Below are 23874 nucleotides of genomic sequence, written 5' to 3'. Positions count from 1 at the left end.
GTATTCTTTAAGATTTGCATTATGTCGTTTATTCACTCTAATGCTGCTTAAAGAATTTAATACATTGTATGTATTAAATTGTCAATCACAAAACTCTGTTGAGTGTCTACACCACAAAGATTCTGTTAATCTCTGCAAAAATGAAATGATCTGATGATCCTCAAACACAACTTAATAATGCACACTGATTAAAGTATAAAGGTGAGCGATGTCCACCACCTCTCTCCCCTGCAGGCTCGAGCTGCGACCAGCTGGCAGGAGGTGAGAGGTTGAACAGGATGACTGCAGCTGTTCACTTGTCTCTCATCTTGAGTGTTGTGTGAAGTTTGTTCTTGCCTTTTAGAAACTCAACCGGGCACAGAAGACCCCCCGTGACCAATCAAAAAAGGGGACCCTGACTGTGGTCAGCCAATAGGGATGGGGGGTCTGGGTATAAATGCTTAAGCCCATCAGCTGGCAAAGTTGGGCAACCCTTAAAGTTGGTGAACAGGATCTGATCCCAGGATCTGTAACCCTTTCTTTTCTCCAAAGCAGGTAAAAAGACAGAATCAGGTTTTAGTTTTTTTATATATCCATGGAAAAGATTGTGGGGATTTTTTTCTTCTTAGAAGTATGGACCTTAAACATTTTAGGGAAACAATTTGACAGATTCCTTCCTTTGTGAACTCTGGGATTGAAAACACGTTTTCTCTTCTTGTATTTTTTCATGGATTCCTCCAATGCTTTTCATTTTTCTTTCCTGATATGGAAACTACTAAAATCTTAACAATTTCTTTTTCTCCTAGTGTAGTGAGACTTTTCATCGACACTGTTGTATTTTTTTTTGGGGGGGGGGGGTATTGGTAGCACTAGTATATGGCAGCATGGTGTCACCCAAACAGCTGTGACTCTCTGTCAGCTGTTGCTGACGCCAGCAGGACAGGTTTCCAGTGTGTCTCTGAATAGTTTAGGAGCGCTTGATTTAGTCATGGAACATATGGAGCCATCTGAGAGGCATGCAATGCTTTGACCTTTAAGTGTACCAGGGGTCATCAATCAACTACAGCAGCAGGTTGAGTTCTGACCTCTGAGAGATGAAAAGAGGGAGCTTATCGTTTATAGATTCAGAATGATGAAAAGGTGCATACAACTTTTTTTTAAATCTTAGAAAATCTTGATCTATTTTAAACTGTATTTGATTTTTTTGCCTATTGTCTTTATTAATAGCATAGCTGTAGAGAGACAGGGAGGAAAGAGTCGGGCTGACATGCACCAGGCGCCAGTGTTCCTCTTTTCAACTCCTAACTACTTTTGGTACTTTCTCTGCTACCTCCAAATAGCACAGTCGCTTGGAAACTAAGCTTGCATTAGTCTGAGGCTGTAGATGAAGAAAGAGAGAAGGGAAATCTTTCATTACTGTGCTGTAGCTCCCTGCAGAGAAGGGAGATGTGCAGGACAAGAGGCAGCACCACCATACTATTAATAACCTGAGCTGTTGGGCGGAGAGGGGCAGGTGGTGAGAACAGCAGGGGGAAGAGCATGAAGACAGCTGCAAGACAGAAAGAGAGAGAGAGAGAGAGAGACAGAGAGAGAGAGAGAGAGACAGAGACAGAGAGAGAGAGAGAGAGAGAGAGAGAGAGAGAGAGAGAGAGAGCGAGAGAGAGAGAGAGAGAAAGAGAGAGAGAGAGAGAGATGAAAAGGTGTCTCTTCTTTACCAGAAGACTCATAGACAGGACTCTTGAAAAATTTGGAGAAATTCCTGAAAAGAAAAATGGTATTCATCAGATTACTGTGTTGTTGTTGTTGTTGTTGTTGTTGTTGTTGTTGTTGTTGTTGTTGTTGTTGTTGTTCGGGTTGCTTTGTTACATCACCGCAACAAAAAAACATCAAGAACTCCTTTTGTGTATCTTGTAAATAAAAGTGTGCAAAATATTTTTTTATTGCAGTTCCAGCAAATACATTTACAAGAGTTGTAGCTTCAGAAAAATCAAACTAATAATTCTTTTTTTTTTTTTTTTTTAACGTTTCAGGCGGAGTAAGAATCGCAGCCATGGCAAAGAACTGCCACAATGACCTCAAGATGAAGTTCTCTGTGGACGAGGAGTTCCCCGATCTCTCTCTCCACAACAACCACATGGCCAAGGTATAAAAACTGTGCTCACACGTGTCTATCCATGACCCAGAAGAAAAGAAAAAACATTCCTTTGACAGTCACCAATAACTTTCAGCATGAGGTGGCATTAAGATACTTAAATGTCACAGAAACAGGAAGTCACATGAATGTATCACTGACCAGCACTGGGTCTCATCCGCTGTAGGTGCTGACCAAGGAAATCTACGAAAAGCTGAGGGGAAAGTCCACCCCCAGCGGCTTCACCGTGGATGACGTCATCCAGACCGGTGTTGACAACCCTGGTAAGAAGGAGGAAGTGATCAACATAAACACAAACCAGTAAAGATAGGAAAATCCAATCGACCAAAGAAAACACTGTATGTAGTGAAATACGAGTTATGATTGTGAACCTCTGAACCTGAAAAGGTCAGCGTCCATCTGACCTGCTAAGGCGACTCAAGAGCTTTATCACATTTTTTGGGCTTTAGGGCTAAAATTCTGACAAGTTTCAGTTCATGGTTAGTTTTAATATCAAGGAATTCATCGTCTCATAATGGTGAGATATTAAAGGTAGAGCTAGCTACCAACGTTCTCATCATTCCTCTTGTCCCACAGGTCACCCCTTCATCATGACTGTCGGCTGCGTTGCCGGTGATGAGGAGTGCTACGAGGTCTTCAAGGATCTGTTGGACCCCATCATCTCCGACCGTCACAGTGGCTACAAGCCCACCGACAAGCACAAGACCGACCTGAACTTCGAGAACCTGAAGGTAAGAAGAAAGGAAGCGTTTAATGTCATTACTGTTTTGATAACTTGACTTTCTGAAGCAACAAGCTGCAGAATATTCAGTCATTCTCTCACACTCTCTAATACAAATGAGTCCTGAAAACTATTGGCTCCAGTACAATAATAACCATTCTTCTGTTCTGCCTGCTTCTCTCAGGGAGGTGATGACCTGGACCCCAACTACGTGCTGTCCAGCCGTGTCCGTACTGGCCGCAGCATCAAGGGATTCACCCTGCCCCCCCACAACAGCCGTGGAGAGCGCAGAGGCATTGAGAAACTGTCCATTGAGGGTGAATGCCAAACTTATAAAAACAATAAACCCAACCTGTCAGTCCTTTTACAAAGTGTTTTGTGTAACAATTAGACACTGACTCCATGTGTTCTTTCCCCTCAGCCCTGGCCAACCTGGATGGTGAGCTGAAGGGAAAGTACTACCCCCTGAGCGGCATGACCGATGCCGAGCAGGAGCAGCTGATCGCTGATCACTTCCTCTTCGACAAGCCTGTGTCCCCCCTGCTGACCTGCGCCGGAATGGCCCGTGACTGGCCCGACGGCAGAGGCATCTGGTGAGAGAAAAAAACACTAGACTCAAGAGTGTAAAGAAAATTTGACCGCTAACTTTCACTTTATTGAAACTCTCCATGTTAAGAAAGCAGAAAGTTGTTCAGATGTTGTGCTATAATCAACTGGCAGCTAATACAAATATACAAACAACCCCCCTTTAAGCTAAAACCTCCAATCTACCCATCCCAAGTCAACCGTAAAAACTGCCACTATCTGTCTCTCTCAGAGTCAACTCTTCTGATGACGCCTGCTTTTAAACATCTGTAAAAGTGTGATAGGCTGCAGCACACTTCAGACAGTATCAGACTATAAATCTGATACTGTGCAGCTCAGATAATGCACAGATCAGGGTTAGCATGGTTGTCAGGGTTACGTTTCCCCTTTGACTTTACCTTGAGAAACCAACAACCACAAATCTGCAGGGCGGTTTTTCATGCAACATTCTAGTATCAAAAACTTTGCTTGGGAACATTTTGTCCTCTTTGTAAAAACCAATTGACCCCGAGTCTGTTTTTTAATCTTCCTTCAGGCACAACGACAACAAGACCTTCCTGGTCTGGGTGAACGAGGAGGATCACCTGCGTGTCATCTCCATGCAAAAGGGAGGCAACATGAAGGAGGTCTTCAGACGCTTCTGCACTGGCCTGCAGAAGGTAACAGATACTTTAACACATGAGTTTGCAAGATTCAAGTAGGCACATGTGAACACAAGTGAAACAATCCAGATGTTCAACCATTACTTGTCATGGCTTGTGAAGTGTCTTGCAAGAAATGCTTAGTTATTTTTTTTATAACCAACATGCCGTTTTTTTGCCTCTCCACCGGTCAGATTGAGGAGATCTTCAAGAAGCACAACCACGGCTTCATGTGGAACGAGCATCTGGGCTACATCCTGACCTGCCCCTCCAACCTGGGAACCGGCCTGCGCGGTGGCGTGCACGTCAAGCTGCCCAAGCTCAGCACACATGCCAAGTTTGAGGAGATCCTGACTAGGCTGCGTCTGCAGAAGCGTGGAACAGGTACTGAAAACAAAACTAATAGTAAAAGGGGTCACAGCCGACGTTAACAAAACTATAAAATCCCATGTTTGGGCCTCTTTTGTTCCCTTACTGTTACTTACTGCTACCCCCCTTCTTCCCCCCTGCAGGTGGTGTGGACACAGCCTCCGTGGGTGGTGTGTTCGACATCTCCAACGCTGACCGTCTGGGCTCCTCCGAGGTGGATCAGGTCCAGCTGGTGGTCGATGGTGTCAAGCTGATGGTTGAGATGGAGAAGAAGCTCGAGAAGGGAGAGGCCATCGATGGCATGATCCCCGCCCAGAAGTAAAGTGGAAAGACTTCCAATGACTGAGTGACTGTCTGTGTTTGTTTTTTTTTTATTTTATAAAAAAAATGAACGAGTAGCCCTTGTTGTAAAGTTATCTCACCGGTCTCGGCCGACTGGCTACTTCCTGATTACTTATCTCCAACAAGAAGACACTCCACTTTTCTCTCTGCTAACTTTACTGAACTTCTGTTCTTCATCTTTTCTATCCCCTGCTTTCACTTCCTCTTTCTAACTTCCTGTCACTTTAAACATCTCTTCCCAACATCTCTGTAACATCCTGGGATCAATCCATGCATAGTCTGGTCATGGCTATGTAAAGTACTGAAAGTCTTTTTTTTGGTTGTAATATATATCTGGACAATTAAAAACTATGCCCCATGTAACAATCAAACACTTGTTCCTCATGTTTTCTCTTGGATCGCTCGGGACAAAAAACAAAAGACATGAAATATGAAAGAGGTTGAAGTCTTTATTTTTGTGTCACACATTATTTCCTAGGAGACATGCAGGATTGCAGGTCGATCATTAAGGTCATTTCAGCCCATAAGTTAACTTTTTGTTGATAACAGCAATGTCTTCAAACACACTTTACAACAGAACTGTAGCCTTAAAGCGCGGCTCTAACTGTATCTACAGAACAAGTTCAGAGAGAGCGAGGGAGAGAGAGAGAGAGAGAGAGAGAAAGAGAGAGAGAGAGAGAGAAAGAGAGAGAAAGAGAGAGAGAGAAAGAAAGAGGCCTGTTATTCAGAAAATGAATTTAGCCCTAAATCACATCTTCACATTTTGAACAGTGGGTCCATACCTGCTCCTGTCTTAAAGGTGAATTCTTTACAGCCGTAAATATAATCTGCTGTACCATCAAACATCAGTGTTTGATTAAAGGTTACATACCTCAGAAGTACACGTTTTGTTTGCTTGAGGGAGTAACAAGACAAGAACAACAACCTTTTGATTTTGGAGTTTTCAGACTCAGGACTAAAAAAAAACAACATTTTAATTTCCCAAAGTCATGTGAGGTCACATTCTCATCTTTAACCATGACCTCAAACGTTGCATGCTTTGATGAATCAGTGGAGTTGAGAGTGGAGTGATTGGTTAACAGTCTGAATTCTTACAGTCCTACATGTGTCAGTGCTGCCGCCACCGGGTCGACCAGCGAGGGGAGCTCTACACATTTTAAAAGTCGGAAGTGTTACTGAGCTGAGGAACACAAACTAAAATGCATTATTGGACCAGAAAAAAAAAAAAAAAAAGAGGACATGTAACAGAGAAAGGATGAATCTTGAATTTTCCGAGGGTACTGAACTTGGAAGTTGGATTACTGTGGAAAGAGAATGATTTCCAGAAGCCGTTCATGTGAGTAAAGGCATTCAAATTTCAGCTATTCACTCGCGTCGGCTTTAAACATGTGAGACATCGACATTTTTTAAAAACTGTACAAAACAAATTACAGATGAATTAAAAAAAAAAAAAAAAAAAAGGTGCCAGTTCAGTACAAGGCCAAACCGGCTAAAAGCAGAAAAGTGCTCGATGAATTTTAACAACAAATCAACATAATGAAGAATAAATCACAGAGCCCTGTTGAGTCTGAATGAATGAGTATTCAAGTCTCAGCTTTGTGGCTGTATTGCACGTTATTATGAGGACAGTCGATGCAGACTGTGGTGTCAGAGTGCTGCCTTAGCAACAGCTGTTTGTTACTAAAACAGACTCCTCTGTTTACTACACAACAGTACGGGACACTGTAGACGTGTTTATGAAAATATATTCTAAAGATTAGATCAATTAAAATAACCTGATGCACATGTGTAACAGTCAGCTGCTCGATACTGGGATTCAAAGATTTAGTGAAATCTCTGCTTTTGAAGTTAAAGATGGAACCAACAATGAGTTTGCTTCATGTTGGATCAGGTTTGTGGTTTGCATGAACTCATCTGATTATATCAGATAAAAACAGTGACAAGCCGAGGGGACATCAAACCGGGAGAATCTCTTTATGGTTAAAAAAAAAAAAAGAGAGAAAATATTTGTTTCCATGAATGTGATCTGATTAGTTGTTTGGATGCTGGGCCGCCATGATACCAGCATTTTTTACACTTTGATACGATTCTAGTAAAAAAAATACAAATACAACAAAATGAATACCTGTTCTGTAACCATGACAACAAAAACAGAATTCCTGGGCTCCCAATGTTGGGTACATGCTTTGTTTTTAAGTACCAACTCCGGCCCACAAACACAAAGGCAACATCTCCCCTGCTCAGTGTCATCAGGTTACTTTAGTACATTTATGAGACGCGTCAAGGACTTGAGAAACATCTGTATTTGCTGACCTGTGACTCTCTCGCTTCTTATATCGAGAAGTTCTGGGTTAAAAATATGGACGATGATCTTTACAATTTTTTTAAAAAATGCTTCCTTTACTTTTTGATACCATCGATATTTAAAATAATGAAGGTTGCATCGTTTTGAAAAGACGCAGAATCAAAATGTATCAGACCAGAAAGAGATGCAGGGCACTCAGTGGAAACAGCATGCGATATGTGCTGAGCAACAATTTAATCTTCTCAATTTAGAGGGTGAAATAATGATAATAAACTGATAGTTAATAGAGTGCATGGTGGTCATTTATTATCAGCTGAAAAAACCTGCTTTTTGAAAATAAAACGTTGAGGTTCTAGTCTGTGACATAGTGTTACTCTCTGCCTGTGTCAAATCATGATTCCTGGTACGGATCAAGTCACCTGTACAACTAAGATATATCTTATTGTTCATTTTCTAATGGACTTTTTCTCGTTGGTAAAGGTCGTGAATGTATATCAGCTGAGTCTTATTTTACATCCTGCTTTGCTCGTCTGTGCGCTCTCAGTCCAGAGTATTGAATTCAGTAAGAACAGCGGGACATGAAACAAACTAAACACCTCACTGAGCAGTAAATTTAGTGATTTTTAAATGATGTTGCAGAAAGGCCATGATGCTCTTTTAAGTCTATGCATTTCTGCATGTCTCCCTCTAGATGCCCGGGGGTCACACTGCGCCCTCACTCATTAAATATGCAACACCGGCTTCCAAGAATGACAACAGATGTCAAACTCCTGCTCATTTAAAAAGCATTTAAAGACAGAAAATAAATTTAAAACACAAAAAAGTATCTTTAAATAGCAGCTCTTTAAAAAGGAATGATGACAAATAAGATCGAATAGGAATTACAACAACAACAACAACAAGAAATCCTCACTCTCCATCACTCTCAACAACACCGTCCATATCATCATCAAACATGAATTATAAAAAAAACAAAACGGTGACTCTGAGGGCTCACACAATACGGAGGTTTCTAAGCAGGAGGTGAGGGTCACTGACAGCTCCAAGGTCAAGGGGGGTCATGAGTCTGCTGATGTCGGTCTACGTGTCTGCGCATCTGTTTGTGGCATCAGGAGAAGAGGGTCTTTGGCGGAGGCGAGGCATCACTAGCCACAACAGATGAGGTGAAGCCCAGGGAGGAAGAGGAGGAGTCGATGGTTTCCTCCTCCTCCTCCTCCTCAGCCCTCCTCAGTCGTCAACTTGTCCCGCCCGTCGTCAATCTGCCCCGCCTCCCGTCGCCCTCAGAGCTCCAGCTCTTTGGACACTTTGGTGGCAATGTCTCTGAAGGCTAACGGCGCCCCCCACAGGCGCTTGAACCTCACACCGCTGCTCTGGCCCAGCCCGCTGGGCAGCTGGCAGACCTCGGCCTCAAAGGCGACGCGAGCGCCGGCTGCTCCGTGGGTGCAGGAGAGGAGGAAAGGACCCGCGAGGTGGACCTGGCACCCGCAGCCCTGAGCCGCCTCGCGCAGCGCTAGCACCACCTCGGCCGGGTCGCGGGGGCTCCGCACCCTCACATCCCAGCCGCATCGGGGGGTCCGGGGCTCGGCCGCTTTCTGATGCCCAGATAGATGGCGACTGGAAGGGGGGGAGGTGCAAGAGTCATGCAGAGACAGGATGGATGTGGATGGGTCAAAATAAAAAAATAAATAAAAAGGAGAGGGCGGGGTTGATGTTTAAAGAAGGAGGCGGGGTTTGTTTTATAAAAATATAAATGGGAGGAGTAGGAGAGGCAGAAGAGCACAAGATCCAACATGGATGGGAATGATTTTTGGTATTTCAGATGAGGTGGAAGGTGTGGGTGTGATGAAGGTGAGAGTGGTTGATTGGATGTGAATGTATGAGAGGTTGGGGAAAAGGAGGAGGAGAAGAAGAAATATTAGAATCAGACTTTTTACATTTTGATATTACAACATGCTTCCAGGGTCTCAGATAAGTAACTGTTCAACAACATCACTTCTTTTTTATGCCATACAGTGGATGCATTACAGAAAAAGGAGGTACAAATGAAACCCACCTGAAGTAAATGTTCATGTGAAGGATTTTGGGGTCAGGATGGGACATTTTTTAAATATGACCTTACAACTAAATATACATAAAAAAAACTAACAAACTGTCTTCTTGTTTCCTCTCTAGTAGTATTTTCTCTATCACACATTAAAGGCTTTATATGCGATTTTCTGATCCAGCAGATGTCGCCCTTGAGCTCCAGCATGAAACCAAAACAACTTGCGCTGCATTGTTGTGTTAGCATGCTAATGCTAGCGTGATCTAGAAACACAGTTAAGCAGTGAGTACAGTATGTTATTCTTCTTTTCTCTAGTCCCTCAATTAAACAACTTTTATACTCGAGGGGAGGAGTCAGCCGGCCGTCCTGGCGATGTAAACAAAGTGAAGATAGGACTCTGAAAACTCTGAAAACATCACAGACAGTGGGACTCGGGTGTTACACCCATTGTGACAGTCATGACTCACAGAGTTATTTTCAGAGGATAAACTTGATTTCTACATTTAAGTGTGAAAAATCACAGATAAAGACTTTAACAGAATCCGTTAAACTGGGGCTGCAGGTGAGGGAGGGAGGGAGGGTCGCTTCAGGGACGATGACGCTGACGACGTAATGAAAACACTTTTCTTTTCTTCTCTTCACATAGGAAGGTCAGGGCTCTACTACCCACAGGGGATTATCTACCACAGGGAGCCATGTTCAGCATCTACAGCCACATCACAGTCTCTTAGCTAACGTTAACCTGCTGCTGCTTTACCTGCTGCTTTTACCCTGAGACAGAACCTGAGACTGAGACTGAGGGGCTGAAGCAGCTGAGGCTGAGAGAGAGTACACATGACCTTTAGTGAAAACACACAGAGTTATTACACAATCCAATCATAGTTCTAGTGGTGGAACATGACTCATAATTATCTTTAAAATAAACGTCTGGTAGGATTAATATCCAGGCTTCTCTACAAACGACATTAAACAACAATGTGACATTTTTAAGTAATTTTTTTAGTTCTTAACTTCAAAATCGTCGATGTTCTGAGATCTAAAATACTTTCATTAAATTAAATTCTCTGTCATTGTGATCGTGCAGTTACAGGTACAGTATATGGAGAAGATATTTCTGGGCAGGTTGATAGTGAAGCTCTTTAGATTAGTTAAAGTGATTGAACATGAATAAGCTGTTTAGTATGAGCACTGTCACATCTCTATTTGCCTGGATTTCCTCGAGTTATGAACGTTGTTAAAATGATCACAAAGGGAACAAAAAGCTTTTAAAAGTGTCCAGTTTAAGGCTTGTTTTTAAATCTCTGCTGGATATTTAAAATGTAAACCTGGTGTAAGGGGATTTTGGCAAACTTATCTTTATAACAGGAGATGCAGATGTATTGCTATGGATGTTTTTTTTATTGTTTTAAATGTTCTTTGATGTATTGAAACTGTCGGAGGCTTTTCTGTATTTAAGATCACAACCAAAAAACAATCCCATCCCGGCACATTGCTTTTACTCACAATGACTTTGCCAAGCTTTGAATTTTCTCTTACAAAATGTTTATTTGTCTCACCACTACTACCACCTCATTTTATAAGAATGTTTAGACGACTGTGTCTTATACCGGTTTTATTGTGTATCTCTTTACTTTCTGAAAAAACCTTTGTAACTTTGACTAGCTGCAAAACATGTTTACATTTTGCTCTGAATAAAAATTTAAATAATAAAAACAAAAGGAGGGAAAGCATGTCCAATGTTTTTTCTCCTTGATCACGTTCAAAAGGTTTCCTGAATCCCTTCAAATCATGTTCTTATTTCTTTTGAGAACTAGAAATTCTCATATTTTTTAGACATTTCTCTCACACTGTTCTCACGTTGAATCACATGTTAACGATGTCGACGTCTGATGTTTAGAAACTGATTCACAGCTGAGAGGTCAACGCAGTAGGACTCTGCTTCGATGTGTTTTTGAGTTAAAAAAAAACATTTGAGCTCAACAAGTGAAGTCTTCTCTAAAGAAAGAGTCTTACAGAATATTTGGACACTTTGGGAAACATGCTTATCGTGCTGATTGTTTCCACGCTTTGTGTTTGTAAAGTAAACATGAAGCTGAAACACCTCGACACAGCTAGTTGGAAGTAAAGAGGTGATGAAAAACCTCCGTACAGTTTCTTTAAAGCTCTTATGATGCAAACTGTTTGTTTAATCCATCAGAAACTTTAACATCAGCTGTAACTGTCACTCAAAGAGGAGTTTACTAAAGGTCATCGTTGTGAAAAAGGATCATCGTGTTGTTACTCACCTTGTGACCGGAGATCTGCTGATTCTCTCAGGTTCGTCTGTGACCCTCAAGAAGAAGACAAACGCATCTGTTAGGAATCAATCGGCCAACGAGCCTCCCACAACAAACCCCCCCTGCCTCCAGCATGCCCCCCCGCCCTGCCCCGCCCCGCCCCGCCCCGCCCCGCCTCAGAATGGTTATGGTCAGTGAATCAACATCAACCAATCCAGTGATCACAACACAAACACAACAACTGGTTTTCAAAATCACAGATGAATCATCACTGACTTACACTCACTACACTGGAACACTGGATGGATGTGAAACGACAACACGACAAATATAAATATAAAGATATAGAGGGTGCAAAAATACAGTCGAGGGTCTGGCTCTGAACAGACTGAAAATAAGAAGAGTAATGCTCGAATACAAAAATCCAACACTGGTAGAAGACAAATCAGTGAGATAAACTAGAAACTTAAGGTGGGAAAAATGTATTTATGTAAAAATCGAGATTCTTATCTTCTGAAATTTTAGATTTTTTGGGCTAATCAGTCGGTCCCTGCTAAGTGCTAAGGCTAGCTCTTTAACCCAGAGGAACGCCAAATGGAGCAGCAAGAAATTCAGTCTCACAAATGATTGGAGGAGATCCTGAAGTATGTACTCATTCATAAATAGATTTTGAATCCATGGATCAATGTATGGTTTTGAATCCAAAATAGATTCTGAATCGAATCGTGACCTCAAGAAACAAAATTGAATCGAATCGGGAGACACCCTAAAGAATCCCAGCGTCATACAGGGGGAATCATTCGGCTGCTGTCTGAGCTCGTTATCAACCGCCTCCACAGCGGAGATGAAACATGAGAGGATATCAGTTTAAAGGTTAAAATGTTTTGTTTGGTAACTGATACAGTTTACAAGATTTTCAAGATGTCAAATTATGCAAAATCAATTTTTCCAAAAAGATCTGAATGTATAATATTCTTTACTTGTGATCGTCTTTTTATTTTCTTAAATGGTTGCTCTCTGAGGTTTTACAAAAGTGTTGTCACAGAGGATCTCTCTCAGTCTTTAAACCTGCAACTCATTACTTTAATTCCTGCGTCAGTTTCATGTCGTTATCATGGTAAGCATTATATTATGTTTTGTGTGTTTAATGTAAAAAAGAAAGATCCAGTTTTTGTTGGGTTTAAATCGCCTGAAGAAGACCTCTGGTTGAAACATTGTCATGAATCAAAACTTTTTTTGTTATTTGAGCAAGTCTGCGGGCTATCTTCTTCTTGAGACTACAGCAGAGTTTTTGACTGAGATTTGATATTAGTAAAAAATTAAACAATATGGTCATCTGTATGGTTACCATGGCAGCAGACGTACGAGTGCTAGCCACACAGTAATGGGTCATTTTTTTGTTTTTATCTGCTAAAAACTGCAAGCAAACTCGAGCACACTCCTATCGTCTCTCTTCTGCTTGTGGAAGCTTTTGGTTAAAATACGACTGACGATCTGTTGGTCTGTCTGTACTTTTCAATACTATTAATTATTAGAATAACAGAGATTGTATCTTTTTTTAATACACGTGGTCTCCAAAAGTATGGAAGTATTGAAAATGTAACTACTTAAAAACCTCCTTCTAACCTATCATGACTCAGAGAGCAGACATGACTCAGGCAGGTTTTTAAGTTTTAAGCCGCTTGTTGCACTTCTCCTTCACGGCCACCAGGGGGCAGGTTGGCTATTGTGTTTGTGAAGACCGAGGTTTCTTCTCCCCTAACAATATGACAACCTGATCTCTATTCCACTGGGGTGATGATGGGGGGGATTGAGCCGGGGGACTTCACTGATACCGGGTATAAATATATATATTTTTTTTATTAACAAAAGAAAACTTGATGTTCAAACACAACAGAAGCTCGACTGTTTCACTAATACAACAACGGTAAGAAAGGATTTCTTCCTCTCACACATGCCCTCACGTTGGCATTGTTTTTGTGTTGCTGGCACGCCATGTTAACCCGTTATGTGCCACCACCACCACCACAGATTAACAAGGAGATCATTTGAGGTAGTTCTGTGAGATCACCTGACCCTGTCTCTAACTGACGACCTGTTCGTTTCTCAGCGTGTCATCAGATGCATGTCACAGCGTTCTGACTCTTGCAGAGGAATGAGACTCCTTCCCTGTACAAAAAGATTGCCTGCTAATCCACACAGATACACCTCAGGATTTACCAGTGAGCGCTATTCAAACAGTGATCAAGCCAATACGTGGAGAGCAACTCCTGTTGGATCCAGGACACTAAACTTCACTCCACCACATCTGTCATAAACACTTCACAAAAAAGTAATCGGGCAAATGTCACACTACCATTTTTTCCTCATAATTCGTCATTAAAATCTTGCATCAGTCCATGCCCGTGCATGGATGTTCAGCAGTAATTATGCAAGATTTCAGATAGATTAAGACTTTTCACTTCCTGTCTGGGTGATGCAAATGACTTGCACACTTCCTACTCCCTTGGGAATTTTTTATTTTATTTTTTAATTTAAACCGTTTTGACCGACTAAGCATTGATTTAGAGACTATTTGTGTATCATCTCTACAGTGTGTGTAGCAGATTGTTTACTCTGTATTGAGGCTGCGAGCTGAGAGAGAGAGAAGAGCAGAAAGTGAGGGAACGAGAGAGAGAGAGAAGAGCAGAAAGTGAGGGAACGAGAGAGAGAGAGAAGAGCAGAAAGTGAGAGAACGAGAGAGAGAGAGAAGAGCAGAAAGTGAGGGAACAAGAGAGAGAGAGAAGAGCAGAAAGTGAGGGAGAGCAGGAGACAGACAGAGCAGCTGGCGGCAGTGTAACAGGACAATCTGCTTGTATCTTGAGGGACTTGCTGAGAAGAGAAGGATAAATCCTGGTTACATAACTAATCCTGATTTAAAACGACAGTGACGCTCGCTCGGTCAGTCGGGATGACTGGTGCAGGCTTTCTTACAACAATCTGCTGCTGGGGAGGGGTCATACACATGCTGTGCACTTTAAATGTCACAGGTTTGAAGTTGAAATGATGCAGACTAAACTCTGGCTACACATTTGCACATTATGGACCCAGACGTGAATTTTTAGTTTGGAAGGAAAGATCATTTAAGGGTGCATCGTTTTTTTTTTAATCCTGTGACTTCTTTGTGTTATTGCCAACATAAAACACTGAAAACATACTCAACATGCCTTCTTCTTTGAATACTTCATTATTGTGTTTTTCAATTTGGGTTTTTATGTTAGGTTAAGAACTTTAAAATGTTGTTTCTTATAAGTGCAATACAAATAAACGTCATTATTATTCTGATTAGAATAAAGTTCACCTGCCTCACTCATTAAGACAATATCCTTTCTCCAAATGTGGGAGGAACTATCCTGATCTCATTTCTTGAATAAACGACTGAGGAGAACATAATCTCTGATCCCAGCTCCTCAAATGTGAACTATTCTGGTTTCTTTCAACATCTACAAAATGTAAAAATGAACATTTATTGGATTGTTCTGACAAAAACACGATTTGGCTCGTTCCACTTACAGAGGCTTTTAAACTATTTTGACATTCAAACCATTTAAACATTACATATTAAAAACGATATATTGACAGATAAAGGGAGGAATAACCTGGGTATATAAAAGCTACTGAAAAAAGAAATTATAATATGGTGAAGTATTATTTTTAACTTTTTTCAGTCTTCACAATCATTCAAGCTGCTAACATCTCAGTTCTGAATGATCTTAACTCTTCAAAAGGACTTTTAACCCTGGATGTTAGCAGAAACTTTGACTGAGATGGTTCTAATAAGTTAAAGAAAACGGCGCTCTTACACCTCTTTAAGCACAGGTTTCCTTTAGTTACACTTCAGACGGCTTCCTCTAGAAAGTCAGAAAGGGAAAGACCGACTAGAAGAACTAAATCTACTTGTGATTATTTAAAAGTCTGAACAAAATGCAACCTGATATTTAAAAATGTGCTGCAATGATGATCAACTAAACAAGTGATAAAGGCTTCATTACCAGAACTCCTCTGAATCCTTCACTCCCTATCCTGTTGTAGAAAACATCCAAACACCTCCCCTCCCACCTCCTATCCTTCCCTCCTCCTCTTTCCTGTCTGTCCTCTGCTCAGAGATCCCTCAGCCCTGCTGCAGACCCGTTGATTTGTTAACAGCATGGACAAACATATGGTGTTGATTACATGACTCACACGAGTACAGTGGAGATGCAATAAACTCACATACTCAAGAGGACACACACACACACATTTTTTCACAGGGATTCTGAGTTTCTCTGTTTGAGTCAAACTGGATTTTTACCTAAATTAACTTACTGGTCTCGTATGTCTAACGCTTAAGTTCAATCTTTGATCCAGCTATAAAGACAAACATGAAACCAGCCAGCTTCAAATCAAATTACCACCAAATCCACCCCTTATTGTTCCAGAAATCCAGCACTGTTTTTTTTGTTTTGGAAGCAGGTAATTGTGCAGTGCCACCGACAGCCTCTAGTGGGAGCTACAGAGCAAAGCCCGGCCAGCAGAGAGGCAAGCAGTCCAGACAGACAGACAGACAGACATTCAGGCAGGCAGCAGCTGATTAGAGATTTAGTCATAGAAACAAACTGTTTAAAGGAATGTTTATTGTCCACAGGCTCGGGGACTCGGGGGAGGTTTCTGGATTTTATGGATATAAGACGGCTGAACGTCCTGAGTCTTAATTAAACCTCAGTCTTTGTTTCTGTAAAGACACTTTATTGTTTGGACCTTCTGAACCTATTCCTCCTTTGTCAGTTAGTGGAGACAGAAAGTTTGAATTTGTGTTTACAGAGTCGACCTTGTGGCACGGGTTAGTCTGAACTGCTAAAGCTGAGCGTTAACAAATAACGATTTGTTATTATACCACTCTTTTTAGTAAATAGTTTTAAACATCAAATGACATTGAGACCTGTTTTGACATCACAACAACAAATATAGATTGAAGTCCTTGTAGTCGTTCTGGCCCATTTATTTTTGGGCTTTTTGGGCCTTTATTAGAGAGATAAGACAGTGGACAGAGTCCGAAACCAGGGAGAAAGAGATTAGGGCATGCACTTTGATAGTTTGATTTATACGAGGGTTGTCACAATATCAGAATTTTATACTTAGATAAGATACTTGTAACAATCTAACATTTTTAATACCTGTTTGGACACCACAGCAGAAAGAATCAAAGTTCAAGGACCCTACTTGAGGTCAATCCTTGTTTTTAAATTACCAAGAACCGGAGGAAAATTCCTGCACATGGTCTCAGTCGCACAGACACAAATGTTCGATGTATTTCTGCAATTTGGGCAATGTGCAATATGTGTTGTGTTGTTTTGCATTAGTATTTGCATCTCTGTTTACATGTTGATGTGTTTTGTATTTTGTTTTTTCATTAGTGGAAGCAGGTAAACGTTTGGCAGCACTTTGTTGTCCCCATGGGGAAATTTTTCTTGGACTCAAAGTGTATCATATCGTAATTAAATCAATGCTCTGTTCCTCTCTCTCTCTCGTTGCAGCTTTTGGTTGAAACTATGACTGAAGGTTTTTTAGTTTTCTTAAAGCTTTGGTACTCTTTGATACCATCGATTATTAAAATGTCTCAGATTGAATCATTTCCAAACAAGTGATATTGAAAAGGATCGAGAAGTATTGAAGTTTCCCAAATTTAGACAACCTCATTTTATACGCCCCCCTAAGAAAACCTCGCTCTCATCTTGAGTGTTTGAAGATAGTTCCACAGGGATCCAAATTTCATGTGAAAAATGGAGAATTAACTTGTACTTGTAGAGAGTAAGGCTGAGGTGATACATGGAGACAGAACCCTGTTTTTAAACTCACCATGAACACGGCCTGGAGAGACGCTTTACTTCAGACAAACGTTTGCATAACTGAACTCTAACCTGGCAGACATCATGACAAGTAGAGAGGGGGACGACAGAGCACTGGCAAGCAGGCAGACAAGTCAGACAGACAGAAAGCAGCCAGAAAACATGGGAAAGGAAGACTTACTAACTGTTTTTGTCCCCTGTGGGAGGGTGCAGCCCGACATGGACTTGTTTGAGCTCTGACGTTTAGAAGGGTCAAGAGTGACCCTAGGAGAAGAGAGGAAGAAGAGAAGGAGATGAAGAGAGGATGAGACGAATGGAAAATAAAGGAAAGAAATTTACAGCAGAGAGTCAAGAGAGACATCGAATGGAAGAGAAGGCAAGTAAAAAAAAAAAAAGGAGGGGGGGAAGACAACGTGGAGATGACAGTAAAAAAAAAAAAAGCACAGGTAGAGGAGGCAGAGAAGAACAAATTAAACTTTATGTTCTGTAGTTCTGGAGAAAGGAGGGTAGAAGAACGGCAGGTGACTGGTAAGGAAAAGCAAAAAGGTGAAACAAACCAACAGATAAAAGCAACAATAAGCAGCAGAGATAAATCAACAGTGAACGACGTACAGTCTGCCCCCCTGAGCAGCAGACCTGGGTCAAATAGGTCATCAATTATTTCGGGGTAATCAGTAGTTTCACACAATATTACTAATGCTAAAGCTTTCCTAAAGTACATGTAATATAACTCTCTGCTCTGATGATTAACTGGAGAGTTTTAGTGAGCAGTGGATTAATGTTGAAACTCTATTAGACCCAGGTTTGACATCAAGGAGGACAACTTCTAAAGCCTGTAAAGATGTGTTGTTAGAGAAAGAAGGCTGGTTAGTGCTGGTTAAGGAAGAGACGGTGAGAGGCAGCAAGGTTAGCTCAGTGATCTTCATGTACAGGTTTTTATTTCTGTCCAATTACAAAGCCAAAAAAAGAAAACATACAGGCAGTCAGCTTCACCACATCAGCAGTTATCATCAAACACATACAATCGTTCTCTTCTGTTTTTATAATCACATCTTCTAAAACTAAAGCTAAACGTCTCCTCTTTAAGGCTAAACAATCAGCGGAGTCAAAAGTCCTTCTCCCAGCTTCTCCCCTTACCTGCGGGTCAGCTTGGAGGTGAGTTTGCTAAGCAGGTTGGTTGTGGCCCGAGTCCTGGCGTGGGGTAGCGGGCTGGAGTCATGAGACAGTGTAGGGGAGGCTGGGGGAGCGTGGGAGGGAGGCCGGCGGTCTCTGATCTGCCCGCCGTGGAAAGTGCTCCTCACCGTGGTGCCCCGGGAGAGGCGGGAGGAGGGCGTGGAGGACGTGGAGGAGACGCCAGAGGCACCACCTATGCTGTGGGTTGAGGGCGAAGCAGGGGGGAGGCGGTGGGATATGGAACTGGAGGAAGGAGGAGAAAGAAAATCTAGTTAGTGGCTGCTAAAATCATCTCAGGTTTGTTACATTTTAGGAGCTTTTGCACTTTGCTAAAGCATCACATGATTAGTTTTAACACTTTGGACTAGAGACATATTTACCTCATTTTAATTGCGTATGATTATAAGCAGAACCTGGGAATCTTGTGCAATACATTTTTTTTAATTGTTTTTAGAAAATGATAGGACCACAAAAAGGGCTCATGTTAACACACCTGGGACATGGATCAAACTGAAAAATCAGACTGCACGTCAGACGCATTTTTCTCACATATGGTTTTGTCATGATAGATATCATCATGCTACTTGTTTAAATCAAATTTTTCCTGAGAATTTTCTTATCAATTAGTTATTTGATGTTGTAAAATCATACAAAATGTCATGACTGTCAGCTCAGTTACTCCTTTGGCATTTGCTGCTGTCTGCAGTGTCTCTTAAGACATATTCTTCCTCAATTGCCTTTAATCTTCAGTTACCCATCAAGCACAAAAACCCAGAGCTCTGTTATTCTTGTGTTACACTGGAATTAACTGTCGCTTGTTCTTTTCTTTTTTTTTTATTGTTATTGTTCTTGTCTGTTACTTTCTAATGCTCTGTTTCTGCAATGTTCAGCACTTTGGATCAACTATGTTGTGTTTAAAGTTAAAGTTGAGTTGAGCTGAGTATCAGGAGTGCACAGCAGAAACAGCGAGGACTGAACTTCCATAACCGTGTGTATCTGTTTCAAACAGACACAAGAATCTGATCCATAGTGGACTGAACCCACCTGAGGGATCTTTGATGTTTTATCATTAAGTTAAATGAGTGTTTTTGTTGGCTGAAGTGGCATGATGTCATCATTACTCCTGTAGCACAAACCCTGGTTGCAAATAGTTTTTAATGAGCTTGGGATTATTAAGAATGTTTTCTTTCCTTTCCTGGAGGCAAAGATAAGAGAGCAAGCTGCTTTTGAAACTTGAATTTTTTTTTTGTTGAGACTTGAAATTCACTCTCCCAACTGGACCATTCAGATTTTTATGCCTTCCCCTTACTGTACCTCTCATTCAGCTCCCTGCTTTGTCACACCTACACACACGCACACACACACACACACACACACACACACACACACACACACACACACCTCTCATCCCCTGACTCTCTTGCTGGCTGGTGGCCCAAGGCTGCTTTTCATAACGCTCTAGATAACACCCACACACACAGGGCTGAAGTAGGGCATGACCATTAGACTGGTTAAGTTGAAGCACAGCCGCTGCACAGCCAAATCGTTTAACGTCCATGTGAACCAGCTACCTACTGCAGCTCACTGCAGGGGTGCACACCGGGGACTGAGGGAGGAGGGAGAGGGAGAAAGTGGAGAGGATTGTGTTAAAGACTGAAGAATAGTGAGGAGGAGAATGAAGGAGATAAAGGTTGAATTGGTGCTGACACACTGAGAATAACTTAGAATGGAGGAGAGCCACCACTGATGTTATTCACTGAATCACTCAGACAGTTTTCAAGACTTCTGTTTCAAATGTTTCTTCTGATGCAGCGCAATGCTTGGAAGTTGAGTAATAAGATTCAGGACATTTTTTTAAAGTAATCTTTGTAAACCTCTGCTCATATGCCAACTTTTTATTTCATTTTGAGCTGAAGAACAATTTTCACAACTATGACTACTAAATAATTGTTCATTCTGTTTGTATTGGTGGTGATTTGACCTCGTGTTTTATGTCTGTATGGACACCTGAGTCTGTCAATAATGATGTTTGATGATGATGATGTGTATATGAATAACAGAGTTTAAAGTCTTTATATGTGATTTTTCACACTTAAATATAATAGAAATCAAGTTTATCCTCTGAAAATAACTCTGTGAGTCATGACTGTCTACAATGGGTGTAACACCTGAGTCCCACTGTCTGTGATGTTTTCAGAGTTTTCAGAGTCCTATCTTCACTTTGTTTACATCGCCAGGACGGCCGGCTGACTCCTCCCCTCACGTATAAAAGTTGTTTAATTGAGGGACTAGAGAAAAGAAGAATAACATACTGTACTTACTGCTTAACTGTGTTTCTAGATCACGCTCATTTCAGGTAAATTTACATGCAGGGTGAAGATACCAGCATAATAAAGATCGCTAGCATTAGCATGCTAACACAACAATGCAGCGCGAGTTGTTTTGGTTTCATGCTGGTGCTCAAGGGCGACATCTGCTGGATCAAAAAATCACATATAAAGCTTTTAAAGTTATGTAGATAAAATCACAGGTAACTATATTAAAATGTAATCTTCAATAAGTGCACTTAAGTTATTCCAGTAACAGGAAGTTATAATAAGATAAGTTGGCCCACCGACATGAATCTGTCCTTCAGGATGTGTCTTTACATCTGCGAGTCTTGGCACGAGTTCACTCAGCTTCCAGTGTCATCATAGATTAGTGTCAGTGTTCATACTCACAGTAACATAAGGAGCTCTATGTTTTATAAACAACATAAGATTAATTATACACACACACACACACATGCTGCTGTACTTTAGTCAACATAATGTGACTGTGTGTGTGTGTGTGTGTGATGCACACGTGTTGGATTCATCAACCACTCTGGCATGGATTCACATTGACAAGGCCTCCGAGCCGATCCGCAGCTCACGTGGGCACAATGCCAGTCATCACTTTATCCTGCAGCTCTCCCGCTTACCTCCTCTTTCCCCCTCCTCCTGTCCCATCCCGTCCTCATCCTGTCACCCCCCCCTTCACCTGTCACTCCCTGCTCCAATTTCAATATCCCTCAGCACCACCTGTGACATCACCAAATGGAGCTGCACCAGAGAATAAAGGCTCAATGTGAGGCTGCTCTGTCAATCTTTTTATTCCTTTTACATCTACTAAATACAAATATATGTATTTGTTTATCCATTTAACCATAGTGTTTGTATTGCTTTAAGTGAAAGATTAGATTTTTAAACTTGTTATATTTGATTCACCCTTTGCCTGACTTCAGCGTACAACTCTGAACAGGAAACATTAACTCAAGTTCAGGCAACCCACAGAGACTTTCTGGCTCTCCAACTGAGAGTAAACATCACAGATTGATAAAAGAGAGAGAGAGAGAGAGAGAGAGAGAGAGAGAGAGAGAGAGAGAGAGAGAGAGACAAGGAGAGAGAGAGAGAGAGAGAGAGAGAGAGAGAGAGAGAGAGAGGGGTGGAAAACAGGTCAGCCGGAATAAAAGAGAGAAAGTGAGAGAGTGATTATTGGGGATAGAGGAGGATGGAGAGAGAGGAGATGAAGAAGTGAAGTGACTCTGAGACTGACGTGCAGACAACCATCTGTCACAACAACAGACAATCCACACTGGTACATAAAACACACACAACACACACACACACACACACACACACACACACACACACACACACACACACACACACACACACACACACACACACACAGACAAAACCACTCATGCACAGTGTAAGCCCTTTATCTCCTCTTGAAGAGACAAACTGTATGTGAGACTAACACCCCGGGCCAAACACCCTCTGAGCTCTGTGCAGAAAGAGACAAGCTGTACCAGTGGAACCAGTCTCTATTCAAGATGAATTTACCAGAATAAAATATGTTACATGACACCACTTCAGGTTAATTCAAGTTCCATAGTGTCATTTATTCCACCTCCCTGCACTGACATTAAATAACCAACAGTTACATCCTGCCTGTTTTAAAGACAACCCTCACCATCAAACTGAGTCAAGTTTCTTCAGATCAACCCATATGCTGATCCAAACCATAAATCTGTACTTGTTTTGAGTGGACATTTGAGATGAGAGTGTGGATAGTCACTGGTACACCTCTGTCCTGGTTGACAGGGTTCTATGGTAGAGCCTTTATAATCACAGGGAGCCAAATCCTGAAGCATAGTTGCACAACTGGCAGAACCTCAGTCTTAGTTTTACTTGATCTCAGTGCTGCGTTCGACACAGTTGACCACAATATATTACTCGACCGATTGGAAAACTTGGTGGGAGTTTCTGGCACAGCACTAAACTGGTTTGAATCCTACTTAAAGGACAGGGACTTCTTCGTGTTTAAAGGTAACTAGAAATCTGAGGAAACAAAAATTACTTGTGGTCATTTTTAAACTTTCTATTTTAATGTTTCTTTTCTTTCCTCTGTCATGATGCTTTCTGATGTTTTGTGTGAAGCACTTTGAATTGCCTTGTTGTTGAAATGTGCGACATAAATAAACTTGCCTTGCCTTGCCTTGCATACCCTGCTTGCGCTTTACCGTCAATTGGACCACAATTGGGACTTTAACTTATAAAATAATCATCAGCATGTATTGAAGACTTTAAACAAGAAATGGAAACCACAAACACATTAGCAAAATGTTTACCAAGATTAAAAATCAACTCATCAGAAGAGTCATTCCTAGTGGATTTACAATCAAACTTTTTCATTTTTCAACAAGTGGAGTTATCCCCTACTGGTTAGTAGAGGAATTGCAGGTTTAAGGCTTTCTGTTGAAACAAACCGGAGTCTTCCCATTCTCTTCTACAGTGTAAGGTCTCTACCTTTAACCTTTGAGGTCCCTCAGGGAGTTTAGATACAAGAGGAGGTGACTTTCTGTATCTCTGCCTTTTCTCCATGCCGTCTGGCTGAGGTCAAAATTTCCACAAATAAAGTAAGAAAAATCACAATGTCAGTTAAACACACACACGGTGCCTCTCACCTGTTTTCTTTGCCGTTTTGCAGCAGTGAGTTTCTTTCAGTGTTGGTTCGGTCCGTACACACATACGTGTTCCTCCGGGTCATGGCACTAGCAGGGATATTATTCTTTGAAAAGAAACCAAAAAAACATCCCATGACTTTACTGAAATAACTTCTGACAAAAATTTCTGCTGTTGATGATCTTTGTTAACACCATGTGAGAGGAGAATGTGTTCACCACAAAACACAATGTAGGGAGAATATTTAGGGCCATTTACTGTTCTTTTCTATGCCTCAAAATGTTATGTTTCTGTATTGTTTAAACCTCCTCCGCTCAGTTCTCCAACCAGGTTAAAATAAAACCAGTAGACTCCCCTGCCCCCTTTTCCTTCAGTGTTTGACCTCAGACCGTCTTACGCTCCACTGTGTAGAACATTAAAGAGTTAATCTCA

At 41.4% G+C, this 23874-nt stretch overlaps 2 protein-coding genes across 9 annotated transcripts in view; one reads left to right on the top strand and one right to left on the bottom strand.

Moving 5' to 3' along the window:
• Positions 1-376: 376 nt before the first annotated feature.
• ckmb (creatine kinase, muscle b) lies at positions 377-5160 on the top strand. Its single transcript, XM_020643512.2, has 9 exons — positions 377-534; positions 2010-2122; positions 2298-2394; positions 2708-2862; positions 3037-3169; positions 3274-3445; positions 3973-4096; positions 4273-4462; positions 4591-5160. The coding sequence occupies exons 2-9, from the start codon at positions 2030-2032 to the stop codon at positions 4767-4769; spliced, it is 1143 nt and encodes a 380-aa protein (XP_020499168.1). The 5' UTR covers positions 377-534; positions 2010-2029; the 3' UTR covers positions 4770-5160.
• The window catches only part of mark4b (MAP/microtubule affinity-regulating kinase 4b), a 58128-nt gene continuing 39082 nt past the window's right edge, over positions 4829-23874 (bottom strand). For 2 of the 8 annotated variants that reach the window (XM_065960516.1, XM_065960517.1), the window contains exons 14-18: positions 23445-23548; positions 18416-18694; positions 17460-17542; positions 11424-11460; positions 4829-8708 (exon numbers count right to left, since the gene is read on the bottom strand). In XM_065960516.1, the coding sequence (XP_065816588.1) occupies positions 8375-8708; positions 11424-11460; positions 17460-17542; positions 18416-18694; positions 23445-23548 (837 nt within the window). In that variant the 3' untranslated portion in view covers positions 4829-8374. Of the gene's footprint in view, positions 8709-11423; positions 11469-17459; positions 17543-18415; positions 18695-23444; positions 23549-23874 lie in introns of all 8 variants that reach the window. The other 6 variants (XM_020643537.3, XM_020643538.3, XM_020643535.3 and 3 more) reach the window with 4 other exon arrangements.

The sequence above is a fragment of the Labrus bergylta genome, chromosome 11 (genome assembly GCF_963930695.1).
Source record: "Labrus bergylta chromosome 11, fLabBer1.1, whole genome shotgun sequence".
Lineage (NCBI taxonomy): Eukaryota > Metazoa > Chordata > Actinopteri > Labriformes > Labridae > Labrus > Labrus bergylta.
Note: the sequence above shows the minus strand (reverse complement) of the source record. Positions and strands in the feature narration are given on the sequence as shown.